Source organism: Colletotrichum acutatum, assembly GCF_030867785.1.
Source record: "Colletotrichum acutatum strain CBS 112980 chromosome Unknown BDZ83scaffold_81, whole genome shotgun sequence".
Taxonomy (NCBI): domain Eukaryota; kingdom Fungi; phylum Ascomycota; class Sordariomycetes; order Glomerellales; family Glomerellaceae; genus Colletotrichum; species Colletotrichum acutatum.
The window spans coordinates 163,290-189,191 of record NW_026849075.1 but is presented as its reverse complement, the minus strand read 5'-3'; the positions used below and the strand labels follow the sequence as shown (position 1 = coordinate 189,191).

General features: G+C 51.0%; 11 protein-coding genes across 11 annotated transcripts; 7 read left to right on the top strand and 4 right to left on the bottom strand.

The window, feature by feature from the left end:
• Positions 1-899: 899 nt before the first annotated feature.
• BDZ83DRAFT_431542 (exocyst complex subunit Sec15-like-domain-containing protein) lies at positions 900-4,211 on the top strand. The gene is made up of 10 exons (XM_060503052.1): positions 900-1,238; positions 1,305-2,315; positions 2,370-2,501; positions 2,566-2,667; positions 2,720-2,829; positions 2,889-3,024; positions 3,084-3,376; positions 3,448-3,604; positions 3,669-3,922; positions 3,978-4,211. Exons 1-10 carry the CDS (start codon positions 1,188-1,190, stop codon positions 4,054-4,056), a joined length of 2,325 nt encoding a protein of 774 aa, XP_060362408.1. The 5' UTR covers positions 900-1,187; the 3' UTR covers positions 4,057-4,211.
• A 231-nt stretch (positions 4,212-4,442) lies between these two features.
• Positions 4,443-5,656, bottom strand: BDZ83DRAFT_583197 (histone-like transcription factor and archaeal histone; the record flags this gene model as incomplete). Its single annotated transcript, XM_060505629.1, has 5 exons — positions 4,443-4,472; positions 4,534-5,199; positions 5,269-5,322; positions 5,412-5,425; positions 5,572-5,656. The coding sequence occupies 5 exons, from the start codon at positions 5,654-5,656 to the stop codon at positions 4,443-4,445; spliced, it is 849 nt and encodes a 282-aa protein (XP_060362407.1).
• A 1,661-nt stretch (positions 5,657-7,317) lies between these two features.
• On the top strand, positions 7,318-8,657 carry BDZ83DRAFT_629516 (Fcf2 pre-rRNA processing-domain-containing protein). Its single transcript, XM_060508763.1, has 2 exons — positions 7,318-7,795; positions 8,023-8,657. The coding sequence occupies exons 1-2, from the start codon at positions 7,586-7,588 to the stop codon at positions 8,404-8,406; spliced, it is 594 nt and encodes a 197-aa protein (XP_060362406.1). The 5' UTR covers positions 7,318-7,585; the 3' UTR covers positions 8,407-8,657.
• A 158-nt stretch (positions 8,658-8,815) lies between these two features.
• Positions 8,816-10,222, top strand: BDZ83DRAFT_629512 (ribosomal protein S10p/S20e). The gene is made up of 4 exons (XM_060508762.1): positions 8,816-8,945; positions 9,033-9,157; positions 9,224-9,651; positions 9,738-10,222. The coding sequence occupies exons 1-4, from the start codon at positions 8,886-8,888 to the stop codon at positions 9,971-9,973; spliced, it is 849 nt and encodes a 282-aa protein (XP_060362405.1). The 5' UTR covers positions 8,816-8,885; the 3' UTR covers positions 9,974-10,222.
• A 374-nt stretch (positions 10,223-10,596) lies between these two features.
• On the top strand, positions 10,597-12,053 carry BDZ83DRAFT_583332 (tryptophanyl-tRNA synthetase; the record flags this gene model as incomplete). Its single annotated transcript, XM_060505647.1, has 5 exons — positions 10,597-10,929; positions 11,051-11,131; positions 11,195-11,310; positions 11,409-11,527; positions 11,596-12,053. The coding sequence occupies 5 exons, from the start codon at positions 10,597-10,599 to the stop codon at positions 12,051-12,053; spliced, it is 1,107 nt and encodes a 368-aa protein (XP_060362404.1).
• A 324-nt stretch (positions 12,054-12,377) lies between these two features.
• BDZ83DRAFT_583214 (armadillo-type protein) lies at positions 12,378-15,694 on the bottom strand (the record flags this gene model as incomplete). The annotated part of the gene is made up of 7 exons (XM_060505634.1): positions 12,378-12,677; positions 12,733-12,917; positions 12,973-14,758; positions 14,836-14,968; positions 15,020-15,361; positions 15,414-15,595; positions 15,653-15,694. The coding sequence occupies 7 exons, from the start codon at positions 15,692-15,694 to the stop codon at positions 12,378-12,380; spliced, it is 2,970 nt and encodes a 989-aa protein (XP_060362403.1).
• Positions 15,695-17,035: 1,341 nt separating this feature from the next.
• Positions 17,036-19,136, top strand: BDZ83DRAFT_583315 (metallopeptidase family M24; the record flags this gene model as incomplete). The annotated part of the gene is made up of 4 exons (XM_060505643.1): positions 17,036-17,111; positions 17,196-18,285; positions 18,387-18,648; positions 18,711-19,136. 4 exons carry the CDS (start codon positions 17,036-17,038, stop codon positions 19,134-19,136), a joined length of 1,854 nt encoding a protein of 617 aa, XP_060362402.1.
• An 11-nt stretch (positions 19,137-19,147) lies between these two features.
• Positions 19,148-19,722, bottom strand: BDZ83DRAFT_583301 (uncharacterized protein; the record flags this gene model as incomplete). The annotated part of the gene is made up of 3 exons (XM_060505642.1): positions 19,148-19,297; positions 19,368-19,447; positions 19,500-19,722. 3 exons carry the CDS (start codon positions 19,720-19,722, stop codon positions 19,148-19,150), a joined length of 453 nt encoding a protein of 150 aa, XP_060362401.1.
• A 997-nt stretch (positions 19,723-20,719) lies between these two features.
• BDZ83DRAFT_583203 (histone H3-like centromeric protein cse-4) lies at positions 20,720-21,235 on the bottom strand (the record flags this gene model as incomplete). The annotated part of the gene is made up of 3 exons (XM_060505630.1): positions 20,720-20,935; positions 20,996-21,120; positions 21,172-21,235. The coding sequence occupies 3 exons, from the start codon at positions 21,233-21,235 to the stop codon at positions 20,720-20,722; spliced, it is 405 nt and encodes a 134-aa protein (XP_060362400.1).
• Positions 21,236-22,370: 1,135 nt separating this feature from the next.
• BDZ83DRAFT_583324 (Der1-like family protein) lies at positions 22,371-23,233 on the top strand (the record flags this gene model as incomplete). Its single annotated transcript, XM_060505645.1, has 2 exons — positions 22,371-22,550; positions 22,676-23,233. The coding sequence occupies 2 exons, from the start codon at positions 22,371-22,373 to the stop codon at positions 23,231-23,233; spliced, it is 738 nt and encodes a 245-aa protein (XP_060362399.1).
• Positions 23,234-23,741: 508 nt separating this feature from the next.
• On the top strand, positions 23,742-25,171 carry BDZ83DRAFT_629492 (uncharacterized protein). Its single transcript, XM_060508761.1, has 4 exons — positions 23,742-24,202; positions 24,297-24,608; positions 24,664-24,723; positions 24,774-25,171. Exons 1-4 carry the CDS (start codon positions 24,173-24,175, stop codon positions 24,903-24,905), a joined length of 534 nt encoding a protein of 177 aa, XP_060362398.1. The 5' UTR covers positions 23,742-24,172; the 3' UTR covers positions 24,906-25,171.
• Positions 25,172-25,902: the final 731 nt, after the last annotated feature.

Below are 25,902 nucleotides of genomic sequence, written 5' to 3'. Positions count from 1 at the left end.
TCACCATAGAAGGAAGGCGCCACTGCCTGGGGAGGGAAGAACATTACCCATGAGAGCATGCACCTACCTGCCTGCGTCCAGAGTCTGAAATTTCACCTTACTTACCTAGGTACTTGAAATTCCTCCCTCGCCACGAGAACTTCATCTCCAGTCAGCCCATGAAGCAAACAGCATCTCATCAAAGCATTCTTCAAACTACTCTAATTGAATGCAATGTGACGAAGACAGTCGTTCAGGAACAGCCACATCAACCAATATGCATCAGGTGTACATGTCTCAACTCACGACCTCTCACACTTCCCATACTCCGAACGAGGGAGCAGCGAGTCAATTGGGACCGCTGGAGGTATACTGTTCCCACCAGCTCCGAGGCAGGTACAAGCCGACAGAACTGTGCCGTAATATTACGGTTCTATGATGAGGTGTAAGTCCAGCGTGGTGACACGAAGAGAGAGAGAGAGAGAGAGAGAGAGAGAGAGAGGTCAGTGCTTGTAGATGCCGTTCGTGTTCCTGTCAGGCTTCTGAAAGAAGTATGGTGAGCAGACCGAGGTCGTACTTCATGAAAGATGCAGTATCAAAATTAAATGGACGTGCCAGGTCTGAAAGAGTCTGGCACTTCGGTCCACCATGAGCTGGTGATGGTCTAGACGTAACCGTTGCCCGGTACGAAGTTGGAGCTACGTTATGAGACGGGGATCCACCCACCCCGCAAACCGGGAGACAAGGTCCTTTGGCTGCGGAGGACACGGCCCCGGGATAGAAGGTCAGCAACGTCTATGTGGTGCTGCCCGGCGTGCCAGGGTACCTTACTTTCCATGCGAGCACCTGCATTAGTGGCGCTGACCAAGCCTAGTCCAAAAGGGAATAGCCTCCTCAGGCCGGCATAGCATTCCACATACCTCAGCTCCGACATCACCAACCGCCGTGTGGAGCTTACCTACCTATGAGCGTATCGACCTACCTGGATACCTTGACACAGGGCCGCAGGCACAACCCCAATCGCCTTTTCGTCCTCGCTCGTCAGATTTCATTGAACCGGCCGCTTCTGCCTTAACCCGGGACTTGCTCATGCTCAGCCCAAGCCACGAAGCTGATCCTACAACAAATCGCTACCGCCTACCGACCAAACGAACTCCGTGTCCAGTCCACGCCAACGAGACCGAGTACTGCGTAAGGCATGGAACAAGATGCCTCGGCGCCCGCAGACCTACGATGATTATGGCGCAGCCGTCCAACAGGTTGAATCTGAGCCTTGATACCAATCGGGTCCACCTCTTTTCCTAGCTAACTCGAACTTGCTCCAGATTATCATCACTTCATCCGACGCAGACTTTCTCGACCAGCTCATTCCGGTCCTCAAAGATGCCTCGCACTCGAATCGAACCCCTTCGCTGATGCAGAATCTCGTGCGATATGCCGAAGACAGAGAGTCCGATATTGAGAGAATAGGCTTGACAAAGCACGAGGAGTTTCTTGGTTCTGTGAACCAACTTCAGAACGTGCGCGAAGGCACTGTTACTCTCACAGCAGAGATTCTCAGATTGAACCAGTCAATCCAGGCCAGCACCGAGAAGCTTGCTGACCAAAAGCAAGCTCTGGTCAACACCAGAGCCGTTCGACAGAACATCGCCGACGCATCGGATGCTTTGAAAGAGTCGCTCAAGATCCTCCACGCTGTCAATCATGCACATGACCTGATCCGCACTAAAAAGTATTATGCAGCGCTCAAGTCACTCGAGGACTTGCAGAATGAGCATCTGATTCCGACAATCCAGAACAAGTACGCCACCCAGCACAGACTAGCCGATGTGATCCAAAAGTCGATACCCGCGTCCCAGAAAATTATTTCTGAAGCCGTCATGACCGACCTAAATACCTGGCTATTTCGAATCCGCGAGACCTCGCAATTTCTCGGCGAGGTCGCGTTCTATCATACCGAACTTAGAAGGGCGAGACAGAGAGAACGTGTGGAGCGAGACAGTTTTCTCAATAACTTCAGACTCAATTCATCGATCGAGCTGGTCTTTGACGAAAGTGAAGAGTTCGACGTACTCGACAACGAGGAGCTACGAGTTGACTTTACCCCGTTGTTCGAGTGCCTCCACATCCACAATGCTCTGGGCCAAAGCGAGAAATTCCGGGCTGAGTATGCTACAACTCGTCGCCAGCAGAAAGATTTACTACTGCCGAGCACGGTGAATCTTGTTGCAGAGGATGAATCCTCACTGAGCAGTCTCCTCGAAGGCATTGCTGGTTTTGCCATCATCGAGAAGGCCACCATGAGACGAGTCCCCAACTTGCGCTCTGCGGTTGATGTAGGCCGACTCTCTCCTCAGCCTCCTTTTGTGCTGGTGCTGAATTGGTTTTAGGTTGACGAGCTATGGGACTCGATGTGTCACACTGCTATCACATTGACCTCCCAGGCCCTCAATGAAGTCAGCAACGCCGAAATACTACTCAAGATCAAAGGCGTTATAGCTCTTTTCATCCAAACCATGGAGGTAAGCAGTTTCTTTGAGTCGTGTGCTACTTCAAAGACGTTTCCTGACATTCAATCCTCGACAGGGCTGGGGCTATTCTGTATCTATGCTGGACAACTTTCTGCTTACGTTGTTTGACAAGTATGCAGAGCTTTTGAAGCGTCGCTTCAGCGAAGACTTCCAGGAGGTGCGGAACCTTTTACGCTTATGCATCATCTGAGGTGGCTAACGCGAGCTAGATTGTGTCAACGGACGACTACATGCCTATGGCAATCAATACTCGTGAAGAGTATGAGAAGGTAGTGAACGTAAGCTGGTTTTCACAAGAAAAATCGCTCGAGGAGCTCAGGTAAGCAATCCTATTCATCCAACCGTGTCCTTACTGTCAAGTATCTAATCATCATTCAGCTTCCCCTGCGTTTTACCATTTTCGCAGATGTATCCACTTTGCTGCATCGATATTCGCAACTTTTTGAATCAGTTCTACTTCTTCTCCGATGACCACTTCCAGCATCCAAATATAATCGACGACACACTTCGCAAGGCAAGTAACTTAACTGGTGTAGCTGTGGGAAACGTTACTGACTCTTCGCCAATTTGCAGTCGCTTGACGAGCTGCTGACCGAGAAAGTTTGCAAGTCTCTCGTCGAGAGGCTGAGCTCACAATATCTCGGGCAGATTGTGCAGATTCTCATCAACCTTGAGCATTTTGAAGCCGCATGCCAGGAGCTTGAGCAGCTTCTTATCCGAGCAAGATCATCTACGTCAGCTGGCGGCCCTGTCACGCTTGTTGCTACTGAAGAATTTCGGAACAACAAAAAGACAGCCGAGAAGCGTATTTTCGAACTTGTCAACTCAAAGATCGATGACCTTGTGGATACAGCTGAATACGACTGGTATGTTGGACTAGACTGTCTTCGACTACAAAGGAAACGCCTCATTGATGTTAACTGACGATGGTATATAGGATGGTGACCACGACATCCCCCGACCCAAGCAGCTACATGCAGACCATGACCCGGTATCTTTCGACAATCATGAACTCGACGCTTCTAGGCTTGCCAAGAGAGATCAAAGAGCTCATATACTTTGATGCACTCAGTCATGCCGCCAACAAGATTCTTGTGAGTTTCTTGATGCCCCGGACAGCCTCAATTCGTCCCTCCATCACTGATAAATGTTGTGCAGGCGTTGCCACTTTCCCCGGACGTCAAGCATATCAACACCAATGCTGTCGCAGCCTTGGCCAAAGACGTCCAATATCTCACCGAGTTCGTCGACAGTCTTGAAAACGGAGCCATGCTACGGGAGAACCTGGACGAACTCCAACAAACAATCAACCTGATGCAGTCTGACAATCACGACGAATTCTTTGATATTTCGATCCGCAACAAAAAGTTCGGTCGCGTAGACGCATTGAACGGCCCCATCCTACTGGAAAAGTAAGGCTCGAGATCACTGTCGTCTTCCCACACTCAAATATTAACATTTTTACAGACTTACCTCGAATGCCCAAGGTCCCACGCGCAGCGCTCCTCTCGCCAACTTTTCATCCAGATTCGGTATGATGAAGTGAGAGCCGTTTGCCTCTCAGATGATGTGTGCAGAACCTGGTGCATGCATGGGGTATTCTGTTGAACATACCAGCACGCGTCATATCTAAGTCCCGCTGAAGCAAACGCCCATTTATATTCTGTCCGGGATGTTGCTAGGCTCAGACATGGAGCTGATGGCTTTCCCCTCTGCAACCTGCTAATTACTCAAGAGGATCAATTCATCGTGGAGCACTAGCAGATTCGATGCTGTTCCGTCATCATGGCTCTCGTCGCTAATCATGCCTTGAACGCCGCTACGCCAGATCCAAATCGAAACGATAACCTTGCCCCTCATTTTGCTTTACCTGTGAGGGGTAAACTGAAGATAGCCGCTGGAGACACATTTGTTGCTGCGCGTGCCCAAGGTCTACTCGAACTCTTCGTTGGACATGGGAGGCTATCAAGTTTGTCAGCCCGTCCGTGGCGTAGCAAATCATCAGTACTGGACAGACACTCACCTGCTGTGGCTGCATAGTCCCATAACCATACATGCCCTCAATCTCGCCGTACATGGGTTGTTGAGCTTGTCCATAAGGGGCAGAGGGGCCTGGCTGTACTTGGCCAGGGTACATGTTGGGGTTTTGGCGGTAATCCTGATCGGGCCCAAGAGCATGGCCAGCGAGGCCGTAATCAGTTGCCGCCATGGGATGCGAGGACGAATGGTTTGCTGGCTGCGGCATGGAACCATGCTGGCCTGGCATTTGGGGGTTTGCTTGAGCTGGAACGCCTTGGGGTGTGGGAGCAGCCTGTCCCGCTGTTCTCTTGGCATGCGATGAAGCCTCCTCGCGAGGAACTATGTCAATAAGAAAATCAAACATGTCCGATTTGGCAAGGGCAGAGGCAATGTCGGATCGCTGTAAAGTGCGCCGCTTGTTCTCTTCGGCGTGAATCCATGCCCGCATCGTGAGTTCCGTGATGAAGATATCGCAGCCCTTTGCGAAGAGGATAGGTGCTTCGGCGGATATCATTTTGACTTCGGGATCGGCCTTCATGACTTTCTTAATGCGCGCTAGGGGCAGTTGATGCAGCTTGTAGTCATGATTGTCGCTTTCCAAATGATTGATGGTCTGCTGCCAGTAGGTTGTCAAGATGTCCTTGTACTGGCCGGTCAAGCCTTGATGAACCTGTCATGTGGAGAATGCGCGTCAGTCGACTCTAGAGTAATATGCGAGGGAATGAGAGTGTGACCGCACATTTGCCCAAGGGCCGGTGTAAAGTTCGGCGGGAGCGAAACCCTGGGCCGATAGCTGTGGGCGTGATTAGAAACGGCTCATAAAATGGATCGCATCCGGCGCAGGTAGGCGCCGTTTGAGAGTCGTCAGGAAGAAACACGAACCGCAGCACTTGCGCCTAAGTTTGAGAATGGATGTCAGTACAAGGGCAGGAAGACGAGGCTGAGATGAAGTGAAAGACGTAGCTCGCGTTAAGAGCGCGGTCCTATCGCGCATTCGCGCGCGATCGGGGAGGGGAGGCGAGGGGGCTGAATTTCCACTTACCATAATGGCCGCCATGAGACGTATCATATACAGGCTGCGGGCGGCCTTGCTGGGCATGAGAGCCAGGCTGATTTTGAGGGTCCATGGCAGCTGTCGCGAGATACAGTGATGACTGACTGTACCTAAGGTGGTTGAGGATTGATCGATGCGTGGAATTGGTGGGCAAGACGACAGGAAAGCCGCGAATCACAGGTGTGTGGGGTTTGTCGGGTCGTCTGTCGGATGTCCAAGGTATTGCTTGAGAGTGAGACCTGCGATCAGTGCTCTGGCGCGTCTCGGCTCGGTGCGCGGTGAGATACGCAAATGAGATGCTTAGAGTCGGATTGCAATGCACGGGCTATCAACCACGGGCAATTCAGAGTCCCTCGAGGCGTTGGGAGGACGGTGGGGTAAAGAGCAGAGAGCGGGTAAATGTCAAACACACGGCAGGTGTCCAAGGTAAGGTACCTTTACCTAGGGCAAGGTGGGTGAGGTAGGCAATGTACTAGGCAGGTACTGGATTCAGAGCCGCGGAACGCCGCTCTTAACAACTTCGGCTACCTGTAGGTAAGCATGCAAGGTATTGCACCTCAGGGAGCCAAGGATGAATGATCGAACGATCTAGGGTTGAAGGAGGTGAGTAGACAGTAGATGTCAGTGATGTTTTGGATCCTTTTGACTAAAGATGTAATACTTGAAGCCGGTTGATGTTTGTAACAGGCGAACTTGAACGCAATACTGGCTACTGAACGCCCACACGGTAAGGTGAGTGGGCTCGACAGACCTCTTATTGGGGAGACGGCAAGGGCAATTTGCTGACCATGAGCTCTGAGGAAACATCGAGGAGCATGGGGGGGGGGGCCGATGTGAGGTTACGGCCCCGTCCATGGACAGCGTCATTAGGTACCAGTAAGTACCTCGGCAAGACAAGGTACCTAAAGTTCGAAAAGCACAAAACCTGGAGGCTGGCATAGGTAAGCACACACCAAGCACGTAAGGTAAGGTACCTACTAGGTTGAGATAGTCAGGTTATGGATGCCTTACGGTACTAAGGTATCACAGGGTAGGTAGGCGGTACCTGGTTAAACCTGCCATGAGTGCCCGACCGCCAAAAGCCACCCGACTGAGGTGTGCTGGATGGACATCACGGCCTGACTGCAAGGCAACGCCGCTACACCTCACCTTACCACCTCACCTTGCCTTGCCTACCACCCTGCCTGACTGTGTGCGTAGTTGACACCTTAAGGTAGGGAACCAAGCGCTCAAGGGAACCCGAGTAATTCAAGAGAAGCAATTCGGTCCTTACCTAGGTATCCTTACAGAGACGTGGAATAACACCTGCCATATAAGCCAAGATACGTTCTTGGTAATTGAACATACCTTCGATTCGACCTTTAGGTGTTGAGCACTTTACCATTGCGCATGGCAGCATCAGGTACTTCGTGCTCTAACGTTAGAGCAGGCAGGGAAGTTGGTATCTTAGGTGTGACATGCAGCCTCAATTCTCAGAGCACACCGAACTGCTCCTTTTAGCTGCCTGTTGGGCATCCCGCGGCCTTGCCCATTACGCAGCCCTTGAGAGGCCGAGTCGCCTCAAGAGTTTTGTGCTACCATTTCCTAATAATCTGACACCAGACAATATTATGCCGTGAAGAGGAAGTGGTCCCCAGGTGCGTACATAGAGCTGCATGTGGCCGATGACGTGGCTGAGAATCGAGAATCTAACACCTGCACTGTAAGGCATTACGTTGCTTCAATGTGACAGGAATCTGTGAGCTGGCGAGCGGGTCTGTCATCGTTTCCCGCTTACATAAGGCCTTTGTGCAAATGTATTACCTAATGCATAACCATCTCGAGCCGACGCGCCTCAACTCACTGTCCACTCGTGTCAAATCCCACTGCCCCACTAGACCTTTAAAGACGAAAAAAAAAAATCTTGCTTCAGATTGGACTGTCCCATTCTTTCTCCTCGATCCTTTTGCTCACACAGCTGAGTCTCCCTTCAGCTCCCACGGTTCAATCGCACATTATCGCTATGCCAGAGTTGTGCGATGGGCGTCTTGATGAACTCCTGAAAGAAGCGGCTAGTCGCCTCGCGACGAAGCAGCCGCCACGGCCCAAGGATTGCACCTTGATTGCCATGAAGGCCACGCCTGCCAATCCAACTCTGGATTCAAAGGTGCAAGCCAAGGCACAAGACTCAAAGAGCATTATGCTTCGCGATCCTAGGCCAGCGGAGAAGAAGGTACGTCGCAACGTCTTGCCCAATTCCTCTTCCCCTCTCTACCACTCACCTCTTCTGATGAGAAGCAACCCCTGCTTTATTTTCTTGATGTGGTGACGGTGCCCGTCTTGGGTTACCTGCCACGCCAAAATGATCATTTATTTCATAGTTACTCTGATTTGAGATTACCTCCTGATACTGTACCTGCCTGCAAGTGTTCAATGGACCTGTGAGCTAACAACAGACAGACTGTCAAAGATAGTGCTGGTCCGGGCTGGTTTGGCATTCCAAAGACAGATCCTAACGATCCCGATCTGAAGCGAGACCTTCAGATTCTTCACATGAGAGGAACCGCCATCGATTCTAAGCGACATTACAAGAAGGAATCCCTCAAGGCCAAGGTACCACGCTACGCTCATGTTGGACGCATTGTCGAGGGCCCAACCGAGTTCTACAGCGCTCGCTTGACACGCAAGGAGAGAAAGCAGACCCTGGTAGACGAGTTATTGAGCGCAGAAAAGGCGTCGGGCAAATTCAGATCCAAATATGAGGCGATCCAGACCAAGAAGGCGAGCGGCAAAAAAGCCTTTTACAAGAAACTGGTTGAGCGCCGCCGGCGCAGCCGCCAGTAGCCAGAAACACGTTCTGCTGTGGCTGGAGATGTTTCTTTTAAACTCGTGATACCCGAAGTCGCTAGCTGATAGCTGCGCAAAATAAATCAAATATCAAACATGAGCTATTGTCCCGAGTCGCAGGTGTCAGGAGCTCAAGACGCGAATGATACAGATATTTAGTACGGAGTAATATAGTATTGAATCCAATCACCATAATGAACTATTATGAGAACGCAACCAAGCGCTTTATCTGAATCACCCAACGAAGCAAATGCGATGTGCTTGAGCCGCGCAAGGACACAAATCGTTATATGCATAAAGTAAAATATTCAATAAAGTGGAGTTTATTCCGAAAAACGACTGTTTCAATGCAGATTACCTCATATACGAATAACTTGCGGGTACCTCTAGATTTTACCGTCGGGATCCGTACTTGACCCTTTTTGCATGCCAACAGCATCGCATTGCTCAACTATCTCGTTACGTATGCAGGGAAGATGCGCGCTTCGACACTGTTGAGGCCAACCACCCGCTGCCTGGTGCGGTCACGTTTACAGGTTTGTTGGTACTCCTCTCGCGGCGTTGACGTTGCGTGGACGAGGCAAAAGCTGTTCCCTCACTGACCATTCAATCCTGGTCCGCAGGGCACCCTGAGACCATCATGGACTCGCTCACTCAACACAGAGACGCCGCAAGCATCAGTGACACAGCCTTCGAAGACTCCCGAAACAACGAGAAAACCGCAGGCTGTTAGCGAGTCTGACCCTGTGTAAGTACTCGCCCCATCCGGCCCTTATAATGTGCGGTGATGGTACTAATGATGATCACTTGCAAGGCAACATTTCTTCGGGAAGGCCAAAGAAAACGAACCAAGATATCCTCGAGGAGTCCAGGCACTATATCTCCAGCCATTACGTCGCGAAGCCGAGTACGGAATTCCTTCATGCGACCTTCAGTTGCGCTCATACAGTTTGAGGAACCTCGAGTTCTTCTCCGACTTTGCGCTTCGCGCAGCGTACTACCTGAAGCTCCCGGCCTTCGGCCCTGTGCCACTGCCTCGAATCACTGAACGATGGACGGTTCCCCGGAGTAGTTTCATCTTCAAAAAGTCGCAGGAAAACTTCGAGCGTGTAACGATGCGTCGTCTTGTCCAAATCCGCGACGGAAACCCTGAGACGGTTCAGTTATGGCTAGCTTTTCTCCAAAAGCATGCCTACTACGGCATTGGTATGAAGGCAAACGTGTGGGACTTTGGAAAGCTTGGTAGGTCACCACAACGGAAGACGTCGTGCAAGCAGGGACCTGCTTGCTCGTTCGAAGCAAAAGTTAACGTGTCATTCTTTTCCCAGGTGTCGGCAAGGCTATGGATGCCATTGATCCAGAGACGACTGAGGCAATTGACTCGCAGTGGAGCCACCTAGGTCAAAACCGGGAGCTTGATACAGTTGAGAAGGTGGAGGAGTTTTTGGCTACGGTTCGGTTCGATAAGGACAGTGGCAAGCGATCAGAGGGGGAGCGGCGGTTTCTCCAGACTCAATGGAAGAAAGACGAGGCGGCCAAAAGGAAGGCAGCCTTGAACGTCTGAGATTTCGGGCCATCCATAGGTCGACGTGTAAGCTGGTGTGTCGGGCTTGGGGAGGGAATTGGAGACAGCCAGAGAAAAAGAATGACAGAAGGCTCTGTCAGTGTATTAAATAGTTGAAAAGGGACTCCGTCATGAGTGTGTCCTCTGTAGATCACAAATATCAAATCTGGCTCTTGTCGAATTGTGTCACAGACTGCTATTCTTATGTCGTTCACAAAGGCCTGTGTGGCTGCGATCTGCTTGCCGTTGGGACCTCAAAACATGCCAAAATTCCCAACTGTGTCTCCAGACCCTTGGCCCATCACACCCCGCTATAGCAATATAGCTGTCCATTGCCCCATGCGCCGGACTCTTCAACCTTTCGTTCGGTCAGTGGGCTTATCATGTTTGTGTGCGCCAACGATTTAGAGCACAAGGCCTGGCAGATATGACCTGGTATTGAGCTTGCAACTATTTTCGGGTGTTATAGCCATCTGCTGTTTTGATCTGGCTTCTCGACGCCTTGGATTCCTTCTCGTTATTGAGAACACAACGTGAGCACAACGGCTAAAATCTTCGTTCTGCCTAAACTAAATGTCACTGTCAGATCTTTCCTACTCTAAACATTAACACAACTCTTTCTCATGTGGCAACGTTCGAGGCGGGCTGTCCACCGGCTCAAGGTTCCGACCGGACGCCGCGACGCGTCAAGTGGGAATCAACAAGTCATTTTCTCGGGCATCCAGCCTACAGGAACACCGCACCTGGGCAACTACGCCGGTGCCATCCGACAATGGGTGCAACTTCAGGCCAAGCCATCTGAGAGCTGCAAGCTTGTTTACTCTGTCGTCGATTTGCACGCCATCACCGTGCCCCAGAACGCAAAGCAGCTGAGGCAATGGAAGAGGGAAACGCTAGCAGCTTTGTTGGCTGCAGGTATCAACCCCGAACGCTCGACCTTGTTCTATCAATCATCTGTATGTTCCGAAGAACCACTCCGTGCCTTTCTCTCTCTCACAGATATATCGACCCAAAGCCGTTTACTTGGGCAATCGACGAAGCCACTGTGACCCTGAAGACTGACTTTTCAAACATCAGGTCCCGGCGCATTCCGAGCTCATGTGGATCTTGAGCTGTACAGCCTCGATGGGTTATTTATCACGAATGACACAGTGGAAGGTCTAGCACCATACCGTCCCTTGACCAATGGATAACTTACTGACACCAGATACTTCTTTACAGAGCAAGCTGTCACTCTCAAATGACGCCACCATTCTTGATGAAGGCGCGAAAGCCTCGCTGAAGCTCGGTCTATTCTCATACCCCGTCTTGCAGGCTGCTGATATCCTCGTCCACCGGTACGTTGCCATATTCCCATGCGCTCCATGTTATTCGCCCGCCACCTGCAGCAATCATGGAAATCAGGGACAATGCACTTGATTAACATTCCGTTCAGAGCCACTCACGTACCCGTCGGTGATGACCAGAGACAGCACTTAGAATTTGCTCGCGAGTGTGTAACAAATTTCAACCACAACTTCGGCCCTCTCCTGGTATCTCCCGAGACCATCACATGTGAGTTTGTCTAGCCATCTTTCGTATCATGGTTCATCTCCGGGGCATAATTTCCTAACAAGATGTAGCCCCGACACGCCGGGTCATGTCGTTGCAGCAACCATCCCAGAAGATGTCGAAATCTGCTAGGGACCCGAGGTCACGTATCCTGATCACCGATACGCCCGACGAGATCAACGCCAAGATAATGAGTGCATTGACAGACTCTTCTAACAATGTTTCCTATGATCCGACTAACCGGCCGGGGGTATCAAACCTGTTGGAGATCCTCTCTATTTTTGATATTCATGCCAGGAACCCAGCTCAACTCGCCGAATCTTTTTCTCATGCCTCTCTCAGAGATCTTAAACAAGCCGTCTCAAAGGCTGTCGTCGAGGGGCTTGGCGGAATCCGTGAGCGCTACATGGAGCTCCTGTCTGTTGACGAGGGACGATATCTCGATGCCGTCGAAGCAAAGGGTGCCAGCAAGGCCCGCCTTAATGCCAACGAAACCATGGCCCTGGTCAGAGAAGCTACAGGGCTGTGAAGCCTCATCTTTATCTCAATGACAGCTCGGCGAGGCGCCTCTTAACCTGTCGTGGCGCTAAGGCGTTTGTAATATAATGTTGTATCATCACTTCTCATTCCGCGAACCACGCCATTGTGCATCGTCATTGGGAATCATCTCTGGGTGTAGGAGGAACGCTAATGGGCTGTTGAGGCATTGTCTCTTTGATTCCAAGTTCTGAAACATGCTCTTCACGAGGCATAGGCGAAATTTGAGCCTCGCGCAGCAAGCCAAAAGTCTCGCACCACCTGATTAGTACCCCTCGCTCCACGAAGACTGTCAGAGATGGTCAGTGACATATTCCTACACTCTTAACGAAGAAAGCACAACCCACTTCATGATTTTCTTAAGAAAAACCGCTTTTTCATCGCCAACTAACTGCCGGCTTGGGAATGATGGGTCCGACAAAGCTTGCTCGAGCCAATTACGAGCTTTGGCTTGATTGCTGACCATCTTTTTCAGAGGCTCACTGAGCCTGTCGAGTTCGCTCCTTGAGGCAGTTCCGCCGATGTTACGAACGATGGACTGGGCTAGCAATGGGCCTAATTGAGCTATCGCGTGATCTATTGTCGCATCTGCTGGCTTCAAAGCCATGAACGTGGCCTGGGCGCTGGTTAGTATAGCTGAATGTTGTATGAATCTGCATTGGCGAACAAACCCAGAAATCCGCAGCTGCAGCTTTGGGTAGTGGCTCGCGCCCATCTAGTACCCGCAAGGCGTAGACGAAGAAGAATTCCGTAAGGGGAAGGCAATCCGGTCGGAAAAGGGACGCAGGCTCCCGCGAGATCAAGCGGTTTGTAAATTCAATGCCGTTCTGCGCCAATTCTACATCGTTATCTGGCTCTGTTACGTCAAAGATGTTAGCGTGGTCCTGGAATCGAAGCGACTGTGACCTTACCTGGTTGTTGCTGTAACAAAGTAATGACCCATCGGAGAAGTTTCGTCCTTACTTCATCCACGTCGTCACTCTTCATGTTTCTCAGTGAACTGAGGAAAGAACAAGCAGTGTTCACAAAGTAGCCAATTCGAGGTGTTTGAGGTGTCTGTTCAGTAAGGTAGTCGCATACCAGCCCTGGAGGAAAAACAAAGGGGCCAGCGTCCGACTCGGAAAATCCTGATCGGAAAATGGTGCAAATGCTCTCGGAAATTTCGTCGCTCTGTGGGAACGCTCTCTGAAGCTGTACTGTCATTGACATGATCCCAGACTGCAAATGGCCGAGTCTGGAGGTGCTGTCGGTTGCCGGGATATCCTTCTCACTGTCTAGGTCGAAAGGCACGTCTCCCGGAGCCTGTAGACCTTTACCAATGCCTATGAGGCATCTAAGAGCCTTTAAGGCCATGTGAAGGGGAAGTTCCGACGGATCGCCTAGCGTCGGGCAGCGATGAATATCTGATCCGCTGCCTGATGTGTCGCTCTGGAGTCTAGGTAAGGACAATAGATGCATTGACAAGCGAGCATCTTTCTGGACGAACGAGAGTAAGAAGTCAAGATGATCGAACTTGGTGCTCTCATCTGGGACGGCTTGGATGACAGCGGCTATGGCTCCCATAATTCGCTCAACGGCCATACAGTCCAGCTGGCTTTGTGCGGCAATGCGTTCATATTGACTGAGGAATGCGCTTGCCTCCGATGCCAGGATGGAGCGTGACGAGGAACAAAGCTGTAAAATGGATTTTGCGGCCGGTCCAGCTAGTAAGGGATCAGCGAGGACAGAGAAGAGCAAGTTCAGTGCAGCTGGAAGACTTTGGGTTTCGCGCTCAAAGTAATCAGAGTATCTTTCAATCAGGGATATGCAGGTCTGGCGAGTGCGACCTGGCATAGATGAACCCGATGTCTGAAGAAGGTCGAAAAGTGGCGAGGAGAAAACAGCTCTGAGACTTTCGTCGCATCTGGCATCTCCAGATACGCAATCGGCGAGGGACCCAAGACAGAATGCTGCAGCCTCAAGGTTGGACCAAGAGTTTGGTGACAACGACTGGAGAGTCAGATTGGCGAAAGTTGAGATTAAGGGAGGTCCAGTCACGGTAAAGGTCGATTGAAGAAGGTCAGCAACATCCTTCCTTGCGTCGCCAAAACCGGCGCGGTCAGCCGAGTCCCATTCAGCAAGAACACTGGCAGGTGGGTATGCAATTCGCTGCCACACGGTCGATATAGCTTCCAGGACGTGGGAGGTAGCCGTAGAGACCCATGCCTTTGAGCCCTCTTCCTCCGAGTAGATGCAGTCTGTTAATGTCTCGACATAGGTGGACCAGAACTCGAGGGCCGGGACAAAAATCTTGTCCTCGCTGACAGGATATCCTTGGGCAGAGAGGAGCCCACGAAGATGTGCAACAAAACGCGAGGAGCGGGCATCCACACAGTGAATGAGATTCTCTACCTTGGAATCGCCAAGAGCGATCATAAGCTGCCCGAATTGAACGGAATCGAAGTCGAAGTCCCCTTGGACAAGACGCTGATATCGCTCATGAGACCACTGGGTCTCGAAAAGAGAAAAAAGAGATTCGTAATGTTCATCTGTCAAGAAGCCCGAGTAGTTCGACAGAATTTCGGAGAGCAACTCCACGGCCACCTCGTACAATTCGTCGTTGCCCAAGGCTGTGATCGTAGGCTGGACCAAGGCCCGAAGAGAGTGGACAAGCTCGTCATTGTGCGCTGACACCCTTTGAGAGAACCAAACCCACGACTGGACGATGTGTGGTGAGCAACTTGTCCCTAAACATGAGGCATTCGCGCGGATGGAGGAACGAGATGACTGCCTACCTGTAAACAAGTTATGGTGCCTTTCTGTAAGCTGTGGCTCGTCGGATCTGAAGATCCTCGACGTGAAAATCCGTGAGACATGAGAACCATGGCATCTGGAACATTGCGCGTGAGATTCTCATACAATCCCATGCTTCCGCGCCGTTAGTGAACAGACTAGGACCAGGAAGGCTGTAATGCTCACTGTTTTGCCGAGTTCATTTCCACTTTCGTTGCTTCGTCTATTAGTGCTCCCGAGAACCATAGTGCGGCCTGGACTTTGTGAGGCTGGAGTGTTTGTAGGACGCTCGATAGATCGATGGTTTCATCGATTCTGTCTCGAGGCAACGCTCCACCTTCGGACAGAGAGAAACAGAGGTGACGAATGCAAAGCTCCCACTGGGTGGGAAAGCACAGGAAAAAAGTAACCAGAGCTGCGGATAGCTTCCTGACGACCATGGCCCCGGAACCGTCGTTCAGAGACCTGACAAACCAGCCTATTAGATTTTGTAGCAATTCTGATGCATCGTCCTTTGACAGTGAGGAGCTAATCTCGATATTAGTGGCGGTGCTGGCCAAATTGAAAGGTAGTATACAACCTTTCAGTGTTAAGCTTGACAATCAGAGTGAGGGCACCGAAGAACTTGACCTTGTCGTCTGCGTAGCCTAAGAGATCACGGGCGATCCACCAGCCGGAAGGGGATCTTTGCATGCGATGGAGCGTCTCTTGGATGCGCGCAATGGTCTCAGGAGGAGAGGGTTCGTAGAGAGCCAACACTAACTGCGAGGCAACTGTCAGCATCGTCACTATTTTGCCGAAGGTGGGTATGAGACTTACGGCTTCTGCCTCTTGTATGGTAGATGGTAGCTGAGGCTCCATGTTTGCGTGGAGGTATGAAGCACTCAAATGTTTGCTGATTTTGTTCTCATGTTGACACTCAGATATTTCCTAAAGGATGAAGATGTGCATCGACACGAGGAGGCGGGCACAGGACGGATTGCGGCGTCAGAGCTTGGACCTATGGTTGAGTGTCACAGTTTGAAGTTGAGGCTTTGGGTAAACATAAAATGCAGGCCGAGTGCCCAAAGTGAAGCGTGAGAAAGCTCGGAGAAGATGCGAGTGGGTCACCTGGAGGACCAAATGACACGAGGCCCAGAAGCACTGGACAAATTAAACTGGCGAAGACCGGGAACACCAAATTTTTCTATTAGAAGGAAGAGGGAAAAGAAAGAAAGAGATATACGAGGTGTCCAAGATAGATGAAGACTTTTTGTTTTGTCTCTACGGATAACCTGGCGTTGCCTGCGAACAATTTACAAGGGAATGACGCCTAGGTATCCAAAATAATTCCCTTTCATCCATTGGTGAAAATGGCAGCTCAAGTTCCGTTTATGCGATTAAGGCGGCAAAAAGTCTTGGTAAGTAGGTAATTAGTAGATGTCTCTCTGCAAGACATGAGTATTCAACTAAGGCACCTGACGGTGACTGACTTACTTACCTAGATAAAGTGCATATGCACCTAACATGGTGCCTTGGCACCTGCCCATGCTGCCCTATCACGCCACATGTTCCAGCCTCCAACTAGGTACTATTCACAAGCCCCCGCCGTCTTGAGGTACCTCATGAGCGGGCGGGCAGTAACGGAAATCTGCCCCTCCCTCTGAACATGAGCTGGTGCGGGGCACCGTCGAATGTGGAAGGAGAGCTGGTTTCTGTGCATTTGCTTCTGTCGTTCAGGCCCACACTATCAGGTAAGGTACCTAGGTAGGTAGGACTACCTCACTTTTATGCCTACCAGGTGCCTAGCCTAGGTAGGCACACTAGGTGCCTGAGCTGCAGCATTGTCCAGACGTGGAGTCGTCACAGTCAGCTCCTTCCATTACCTACCTCCCTACCTTACTTGTCCCGATGCTGCCCGTGGAGTTAGTTGTCCCCGCGCAGGTCAAGCCACATTGGGTTTCCCATTTACCTTTGCCTTAACCTCCGCTTCCTAGTGATATTGACCACACGCGCCCACCGTCCTGGTCGTACCTCCAGCATTCTCTCCTCATGCTCTGGACCAGTCTTCGCCCTGCCTTTCGTCTCGTCTGCCGAACCAGCCATCGATTTCCTACAGGTAGCGTCAGCATCTGGCCCCCGCCCACTGCATCATCCGCCGGCTTTCACATATCTTCTCCTGGCCTTGGCCATCGAGCATTACACCAAGTCCCAGCCCTAAAAATGGAGCGAATTGACACAACCAGCCGCCTCTCGAGGCTCAGAGAGCTGATGAAGGAGCGCAAGGTCGACGTTTACGGTATGGACAAATCACCGCAAGCCAATTTTGTGCCGGTAGCGTTGTTGTAGCATCGTCACTGATTCCTTGCTCTTCTATGTGTAGTCATCCCCTCCGAAGACTCCCATGCTTCCGAATATATTGCTGGCTGTGATGCTCGCCGAGAATTCATTTCTGGGTTCAGTGGCTCTGCCGGCTGCGCTGTCGTTACCTTGGACAAGGCTGCGCTGGCTACCGACGGAAGATACTTCAACCAAGCTTCGAAGCAGCTTGATCAGAACTGGTTGCTCCTGAAGCAAGGTCTCCAAGACGTGCCTACATGGCAAGAATGGTCTGCGGAACAGTCTACTGGCGGCAAGGTTGTCGGTGTTGACGCCAAACTCATCACAGGCTCTGTAGCCAAGAAACTCGCTGAAAAGGTCAAGAGATCTGGCGGCAGTGATCTGCTACCTCTGGATGACAACTTGGTAGACCTTGTGTGGGCTGCTAACCGCCCGGCTCGCCCCAAGAACCCCGTCAAAGTGTTACCCGAGAGGTTCAATGGTAAGGACGTCAAGAGCAAGCTCAAGGACTTACGCCAAGAGCTGGAAAAGAAGAACTCACCTGCCTTTGTTGTGTCAATGCTCGACGAGATTGCCTGGCTTTTTAATCTCCGCGGCGACGACATTCCCTACAATCCTGTCTTCTTCTCATACGCAATCATTACTCCCGATTCAGCAACCCTTTACGTTGACGATTCCAAGCTTGGAAAAGAGACTCGGGATTATCTTGCGGAGAATGACGTCGCTGTCAAGCCTTACGAAGCCATCTTCGATGCAATCAACGCTCTGCGTTCCGAAGTTAAGTCGACCGAGTCAGCAACTGGAACCACTTCTCAGAGGTTCATGATCTCCAACAAGGCATCTTGGGCATTGAAGCGCTCCCTGGGCGGTGACGGTCAAGTTGACGAGGTACGAAGTCCTATTGGGGACTCCAAAGCTGTCAAGAATAAGAACGAGATGGCTGGCATGAGGGCCTGTCACATTCGTGATGGCGCTGCCTTGATCGAGTACTTTGCTTGGCTGGAAGACCAGCTTGTGGCCAAGAAAGTGAAGCTGGACGAAGTTGAGGCAGGCGACAAACTTGAACAACTGCGTGCAAAGCAAAAAGATTACGTCGGCTTGTCATTTGACACCATTTCATCGACTGGTGCAAAGTAAGTTTGGACTTCTCTTGCCTCTAGTGAACATCATTCTACCTGGGCTGTGGCGGCACTATGAACACCAACCTTCCCAACTCTTGCTAATATCTCTCTAGCGCCGCTGTGATTCACTATAAGCCGGAGCGAGGGGCATGCAGCACCATTGACCCCAACGCCATCTACCTGTGCGACTCTGGTGCGCAGTACCTCGACGGAACCACCGATACAACAAGGACTTTGCACCTCGGACAACCTACGGAAGCCGAGAAGCTCGCCTACACCTTGGTGCTCAAGGGGAACATTGCGTTAGACACTGCGATATTTCCCAAGGGCACAACTGGCTTTGCGCTTGACTGCTTGGCTCGGCAGCACTTATGGGTACGTATTGAATCATAGTCTCGACCAGCAGAGATGGGTAACTAACACTGCTTGCGCCCCAGAGAGAGGGTCTCGACTACCGTCATGGAACTGGTCATGGTGTTGGGTCGTACCTCAACGTACATGAGGGCCCTATCGGCATCGGCACCAGAGTCCAGTTCGCAGAAGTCGCTCTTGCACCAGGCAATGTAGTGTCGATCGAGCCGGGATTCTACGAGGACGGATCATATGGCATTCGGATCGAGAACGTCGCAATGGTAACGGAAGTCAAGACAAAGCATTCTTTTGGCGACAAGCCCTACTTGGGGTTCGAGCACGTCACTATGGTCCCTTACTGCCAAAATTTGATTGAGCCCAGTCTCTTGACAGTGGAAGAGAAGGCGTGGCTAAACAAGCACAACGCGGAAATCTTCCAGAAAACGAAGGACTATTTCCAGAATGACCCCTTGACCCTAGCGTGGCTGACACGGGAGACGCAACCTTTCTGAGGTCACCAGACCTAAAAGCGGACAAAGGCGGCGAGAGTAAAGGTAGCTGCGAAAGATAGCCGGAAAATAGCATTGTGGAAAGGCTTCGTCAGAATAGCCCTGTTTAGATGTTTCTTCAAACCGAGAAGCTGGGGCAAGTCCAAGCCATATCGATGCGCAAACTGTGGAACGATTGTTAGGACCGAATTCAAATAACCATAAATCAACGAGTGGGGGAACGGTAGCAAGTACGTAAACAGTGAACATGGCTAGGCCGGTAAGCAGAGCCATAGTGTGAGATAGAAAGCCGACGAGAAGTCCAGCTCCAAATCCTATAGCAGCATTAACAAGGTATACCCGGTTGGGATTCTATAAGTTTCATACCATAGATGCTGCCGCGCGAAAGCTGTCTCATCGATTCTGCATTCAAGCTCCCAAATGAACGGCCACCTTGCGCGCGATTGGGCGATGCCACGGTTGAGGTGAGATGAGAGCCAAAGTTCCCAGGCGTTTGTCGATAGGCTAGTGAGTAGGTAACGCAAAAGCCAGCGCCGATTGGCCAAGCCAGGCGCCGGCCGGCAAATCTTACTGAAAGGAGGCCGCTCATGGGAACGTTTCAGCTCAGATGGAAAGCGAAGTCGACTAACGTTGTTATATGTGGGGGAGGAAGAAGGGAGAGACTCAGTGAGAATATGTCTGCAAGCGAAGAGTCGTACCTCGCTTGGCACGTTCATTAGGTATGTGCACCTTTCCTGCGTGCCTTACAATCATTGAAATACCCTCCATTAGGTAAGGTACTACTACCTTAGTCTCATACTTGGTATGCTCTCCTTTACATAAGCACCTAAGGCACGGTACATTACCTTACGAATGCGGTATACCTAGTTGAACATAGGCATTTGGTTGGGCGACTTTCCAACTTGACAGCCTCAGATACGCCACTGACGTGCGTTATGGATGTGGCAGTCTGGAGCGTGGATTGCGGAAGCGTATTGAGAGACCAGGTATACCCGGCAAGCCTGGTGACCCGTACCGCCGACGCTCCGTTAGCTACTTAGGTAGGTATCGAGGTACGTGGAGACATGCCATGTTTACCATGTACGTTTGGATTACGAGGAAGACCATCGAGTCAATTCTCCTGCCCATTGTGGTATGTGGCTCTAGGCGACTTGGCAACGCTGTTGCAAGTGTTCCTAATGATGATTATGTCTGGTTACTTATCTGAAGGACCTCGTTACTTGAGGGCGTCAAGGAGTGATGCCTCAGTACCTCGGCGTTTCTCTACCCTCTAATGTGACCTTCCATCTGAGTCACACCGCATGGCCATCCCGAAAGGTGTTGACATTCAAGTAATAAAAAAGCATCGCCAACGCCAAATACTCCCCATCCCCAATAAAACGTCAAGAAGAACCCGCCATCCCAGAAGGGGTATCCGCACAACCATGATATAACAGAAACAGAAGCCAGAGAAATTATACATCTTGTGGGAAGGATCCCGCGTATTCGCGAGCCATGCTCAGAGGGCGACCCCAGGTCTTCACCAAGGCGGCTCGGTGAATGTAAACAGCCCCATAGATTGGTAGTCCTCGTTAACCTTGGTAACTTCAGCCGAGGCCACCCCACACGCCGCGAATCCGCCTTGCAAGCTGGATATCCTTTTGCATGATGGTAACTCTCTTAGCATGGATCGCACAGAGATTTGTATCTTCGAAAAGGTGAACCAAGAAAGCCTCGGCAGCTTCTTGCAGTGCTTGTATTGCTTGTGACTGCCATCGCATAGCTTCGCCTCGAGGCCTCACCGACTCGGCAATTTCGCGAACCTAGAGAGAACGGTTAATCTGCCGTGTCCAAGAGTATTGACTGGGTTCATCTGAACGTACGAGACGTGAGAAGGGAAGACGTTGCAGCAGAAGGTCGGTGCCGTTTTGGTATCTCCGGATCTCCCTCAGAGCAACCGTCCCTGGTCTGTAGCGTCGCTTGCCTCGATTGGGGATCGGATCGCCAGCTGCTCCTCGTTAGCACCTGTCCTGCGCGACCGGGGTAGCGAAGTCCCTACGTTGGACATCGCTCTGTCGCGATTTGCGACGCACAGCGTCTGACTGTCTCTTCTTCGGGGGCATGGCAATGGCCGGCGTTTTTTAAAGTGTGTTTGCAGAGGTCTGCTCGGGAGATCCTTATTTTGACCTGAAGGAGGCGACGTGTGCCAAAGGAGAGCCGAGTAAGTGCGGTAGCCAAGACAAGGTTGCGAGAGTGAAGGCAGCGACCAATGGATCTTAGGAAAGTCTTGATAGGAATTGCGACAGTAGAGACAGAATAATGAAGGTCAACTGTGCTTCATCTATTATGTTTGAAGGATTAGAAGCCGGGACGAGTTTGCAGCTTGGAGGTGATCATGGTGGTGTTGAAGGAGTAACGGAAGTTGTCGAGCTACCCTCCCATTCCGCTAGGACTTGAACCGTAGTGCGCTACCAGCCCCGCGATTTTCAGGGAAATTGAATCTGGACGCGTTTCGCGTGTTTCTTAACGCGTGTTCTGGCTACCCCGGGCCACTTTACGCGTACTGCGCCAATGCCTGTGTAGGGCTGTCTATTCAGGAACCAGCACTGTGAGGCTGATGGGGATACCTTCGGACTGACTGACGGCACGTGATGTGCTAGGTAAGGCAATGTAGGTATGCGCGAATATGGGAAGGTAGGCACGAAAGGGTACCTACCAGTGGACAAGACATTGATTACTGTTGTTAGGTACTGGTTGCCAAGCTGTCCCCACTCCCCACTTCACTTCAGTAAATTGATCGGCACCTATCAACCGTCGTTCGTCGGCGCTCAAGGTGCCGACCGTGCCTACCTAAGGTAATTTCTACTTGCTACCTACCTTACCTAAGGTACTCAGAGGCCACCTCTCCGGACCTGTAACTTAACATCACCGGCGACCAGTCCCACCCTCTTTAACCTCAGTCACTTCCCACGGCGACTTATCTGACGTTTTATTCCCGATTCAACTACGTCCTTCCGTGCAGTCACAGTTAGTCGTTTGGTCTCTTCTGTCGACAAGCATCGCAAACGTGGTGTTATCCGTCGTCCCCGACACTTTGCAACCCCTCAACCTAGGTATACACTAGACAACCAAGATACTTAGACGGCACTTCATACCCTTCAATTTCCGCACAGCTCCGATACGGCAGGCAATGAGGGCAACTTTTTTGCCAACGAATCTTCGCCTCTGACGCACTCTCGTTACAAATCGTTACGCGGCATGGACCAGATGATGGGTGACGGGGGCCGATTCCCCCTTGAGACGTGGTTCTGGGAAATGCCGATATGCACCAGATGGTGGACGACTGCTACCGTTCTGACTAGCGCTCTCGTTCAATGTCAAATGGTCACTCCCTTTCAGTTGTTTTACAGCTTTCGCGCTGTCTTCGCCAAATCCCAGGTTCGCCTAAATCCCCCATTCTTCATTTATTGATGTGGTGCGCGTTGATTGCAATCCCATGATAATCTAGTTCCCTCTCAAAGATATCTGAACCGTTGCTGATCACTCTGAATGTCCTCATTTAGTACTGGCGTCTTCTGACTACGTTCCTCTACTTCGGTCCATTCTCGCTCGATCTGCTATTCCACGTCTACTTCCTCCAGCGCTACGCACGATTACTCGAAGAGTCCTCTGGCCGCTCCCCAGCACACTTTTCCTGGTTGCTTGTTTACTCCATGGCGAGCCTTCTTCTCCTGTCGCCACTGGTCTCGATGCCGTTCTTGGGCCACCCACTCTCTTCAACTCTCGTTTATATTTGGTCTCGGCGTAACCCGGATACGAGATTGAGCTTCCTTGGACTGCTGGTCTTCACAGCCCCCTACCTACCGTGGGTTCTGATGGCCTTCAGTCTTATTCTCCATGGCTCCATTCCCAAGGATGAAATTATGGGCGTGGTGATCGGACACATCTGGTACTTCTTTACTGATGTATACCCGCCTTTGCACAATGGGTCGCGCCCATTCGACCCCCCAAGCTGGTGGAGGAGGCTTTTTGAGAGACGACAGGTGGAGGAAACAGCCGATGGCATCAACAATGAGATTGCCATTGCCGGAGGCCCAGAGCTCGCTGCTGATGTCCGATGATGGGACATATTGGGCAAATCTATTGGTGAACGGAAAAGAGGGTCGGAAAAGCTGGTGGGATTAGCAATATTTGCATGGTTCTTGGCGTTGGGGTATCAATATCGCCATCAAACGGCATATGTGTTTGTGTCCATGCATTGTTTTCATCAACGAAGCGTCTTAGGCTTGAATTTGCCACAGGCATAGATGACCTTGGAGATAATTTGTGCAATCGACAATTGTGGCAGGCAAAAGCACAGTTCAACGTATTTTATGTATTGTTATCTGTGTGCTCTTTGCGACATGCGTCTCCCTTTATCCGGGCAATAAGTTGTTCCGTTGTCATGCCTGCCATCTTCACACCACAGCGCGCTATAGACGAGAAGGGGCTAATGTGTCGCAAGTCAATGTGCTTTGGCTAGCATGGCTGTTTCTGCAGGTACCAAGGCAACCAGTTCACACATCGGGTCCTGGTTCTGGCTCCGGCTCTGGCCATCTCGACTTCCACGCAAGGTCGCAAAGGATGGGAAGGTCGGCCTGCTGCCACGCGCGCCGGTGGTGGGGTCCAACCGGAATGACCTATCGCAGCCCCACGTGCTTGGTACACTAGGTACCTTACCTTGAGGTAGGTTTAGGTATGCGTAGGTAGGTAAGGAAGGTACCGTAGGTACGGACGGACAACGGCGTGCTTCATTTCCAGCACCTCTTCTGATGACCCCACCTGCTGAGCCAATTGCGTCATTTCAAATACAAAAAAGTGAACCTCATTGCTGCCGCCAAAGCGCACTCGAAGCAATACCAGCTCAATACTGTTGCCAACCACAGAACCTTTTGATAATCGACTTTTCGGAATATTCTTGATACATACTATTTACAGTGCAAACTATACAGGCACACAAACTCTCCTGGTCTCATTCACGCACAACTCTCAGGCTTGCAACACCCTACCCACTCTCCAACATGAAGGCTTATTGGTATGACGGCCTTGATGTAAGTTAAGAAGAAGTATTCCCTTGAATCTTGAGAATGATCAAAGCTTGAGTCCTTAATAGTAATTGTTCACTGACTATCAACAACACCATAGGGTGACCAGCGCCTGGCACATGACTCTGGCAAGGAGGTTACCGTCGAAGATCTGAAGAAGCTTGGTGTCTTTTACCACCAAATTCCTGATCTGGATGGGGTCAACCAGCTGGCTTCGGACCGTGGGTACCGGAACCGAGACGAGATTGTTGTGTCGCCAGAGAAGATGGGCGAGATTTACGAGGAAAAGGTGAAATCCTTCTTCCACGAGCACTTGCATGAGGATGAGGAAATTCGCTATGTTCGCGACGGTCAAGGTTTCTTTGATGTGAGAAGCGCCGATGACGCTTGGGTTCGTATCCGTGTTGAGAAGGTAATATCGCCACGTCCGTCGGCAAATGGCGCTGCGGCCAGCTGACCATCAGCAGGACGACTTAATCATCCTGCCTCCTGGCATCTACCACCGCTTCACAACTGACGAGTCCAACGTAAGCAGTGCATATATCCAGAGTTTACGTAGTTCGCTAACAGTCAATAGTATATCAAGGCAATGAGGCTCTTCAAAGATGAGCCCAAGTGGACCCCCTTGAACAGGACGAAGGACCTTGATGTGAACCCGCACAGGAAAGAGTACGTTGAGCAATACCTTCAGAGCGGCGTATCAGCATGAAAAACCAGCCAAGGACATGGTACATGTGTGAGAGTCTGTGGGCATGAGTGAAGCACGTGGATACGACATCTAGTGGGAGCGTGGAGATGCACCATGCCACATGCGGGATCTTTTGTCATCTGAACATGTTTCCGAGTATGGCGAATATTCCTCCGAAAGCTCCTTCTTGACTGATGTACGACTTAGCAGACAAGCGTTAGACTGGGTAATGCCTACCCTAACACATGCCTCACTGCACAGCGCAAATATGACGAGATCTGACGAAATTTGTCCCTATTGTGTGATTTCTCCATTAAATGAAGACCGGCTTGCCAACCCCGAGATGCCAACGGTGAAAGGCCACTCACTCGTAGAATCAATCATGCCTGGCGCTCTTAACTTTGGTGCTCTGTTGGAACCAGTAAACATGGAAGTGGCCAAATCAGCACTATCTCACTACCGCACTACCGCACTACCTATCTACCTACATTGGATGTCGGGAGGGGGCGATGCGAGAATTATCTTACACTCATCCTTTGGATGAGGATTGTGAAAACTGGCATCAGAAACTAATTTGATATGCATAGAGATATACCTATATACTGTGTACGGATACCCAGCTGCTCATGCATGTACCGGGATTAAGAAGAGGATATGGGGAAGTGGGGTACGGATATACCAGTACTCATCTACCGAAATCGCCGGGTTCATTCAGCAATCAGCACTGGTCACTTTGCGGCCTTCAACAACCCCATCCTCATCGGCCTCGGTATCATTGGAGCAGGCAAAAGTACCTTGCCAAGGTAGGCCTTCCCCAAGGCCACCAATATCTACTTTGCCCTTCACATCGCCTCACACGTGGATATACCGAGCAAGTTGAAACCTCACATTCTCCCTACGTTTCTTTCCCATACCATATATTATTCTTTGTTGGTTTGATGGCTCGGGTATCTGCACTTTCCAAAGCCACTGGCATTTTACCGTCCCCTTTGCTTCCATCTCACCGTCAACAGGGCAT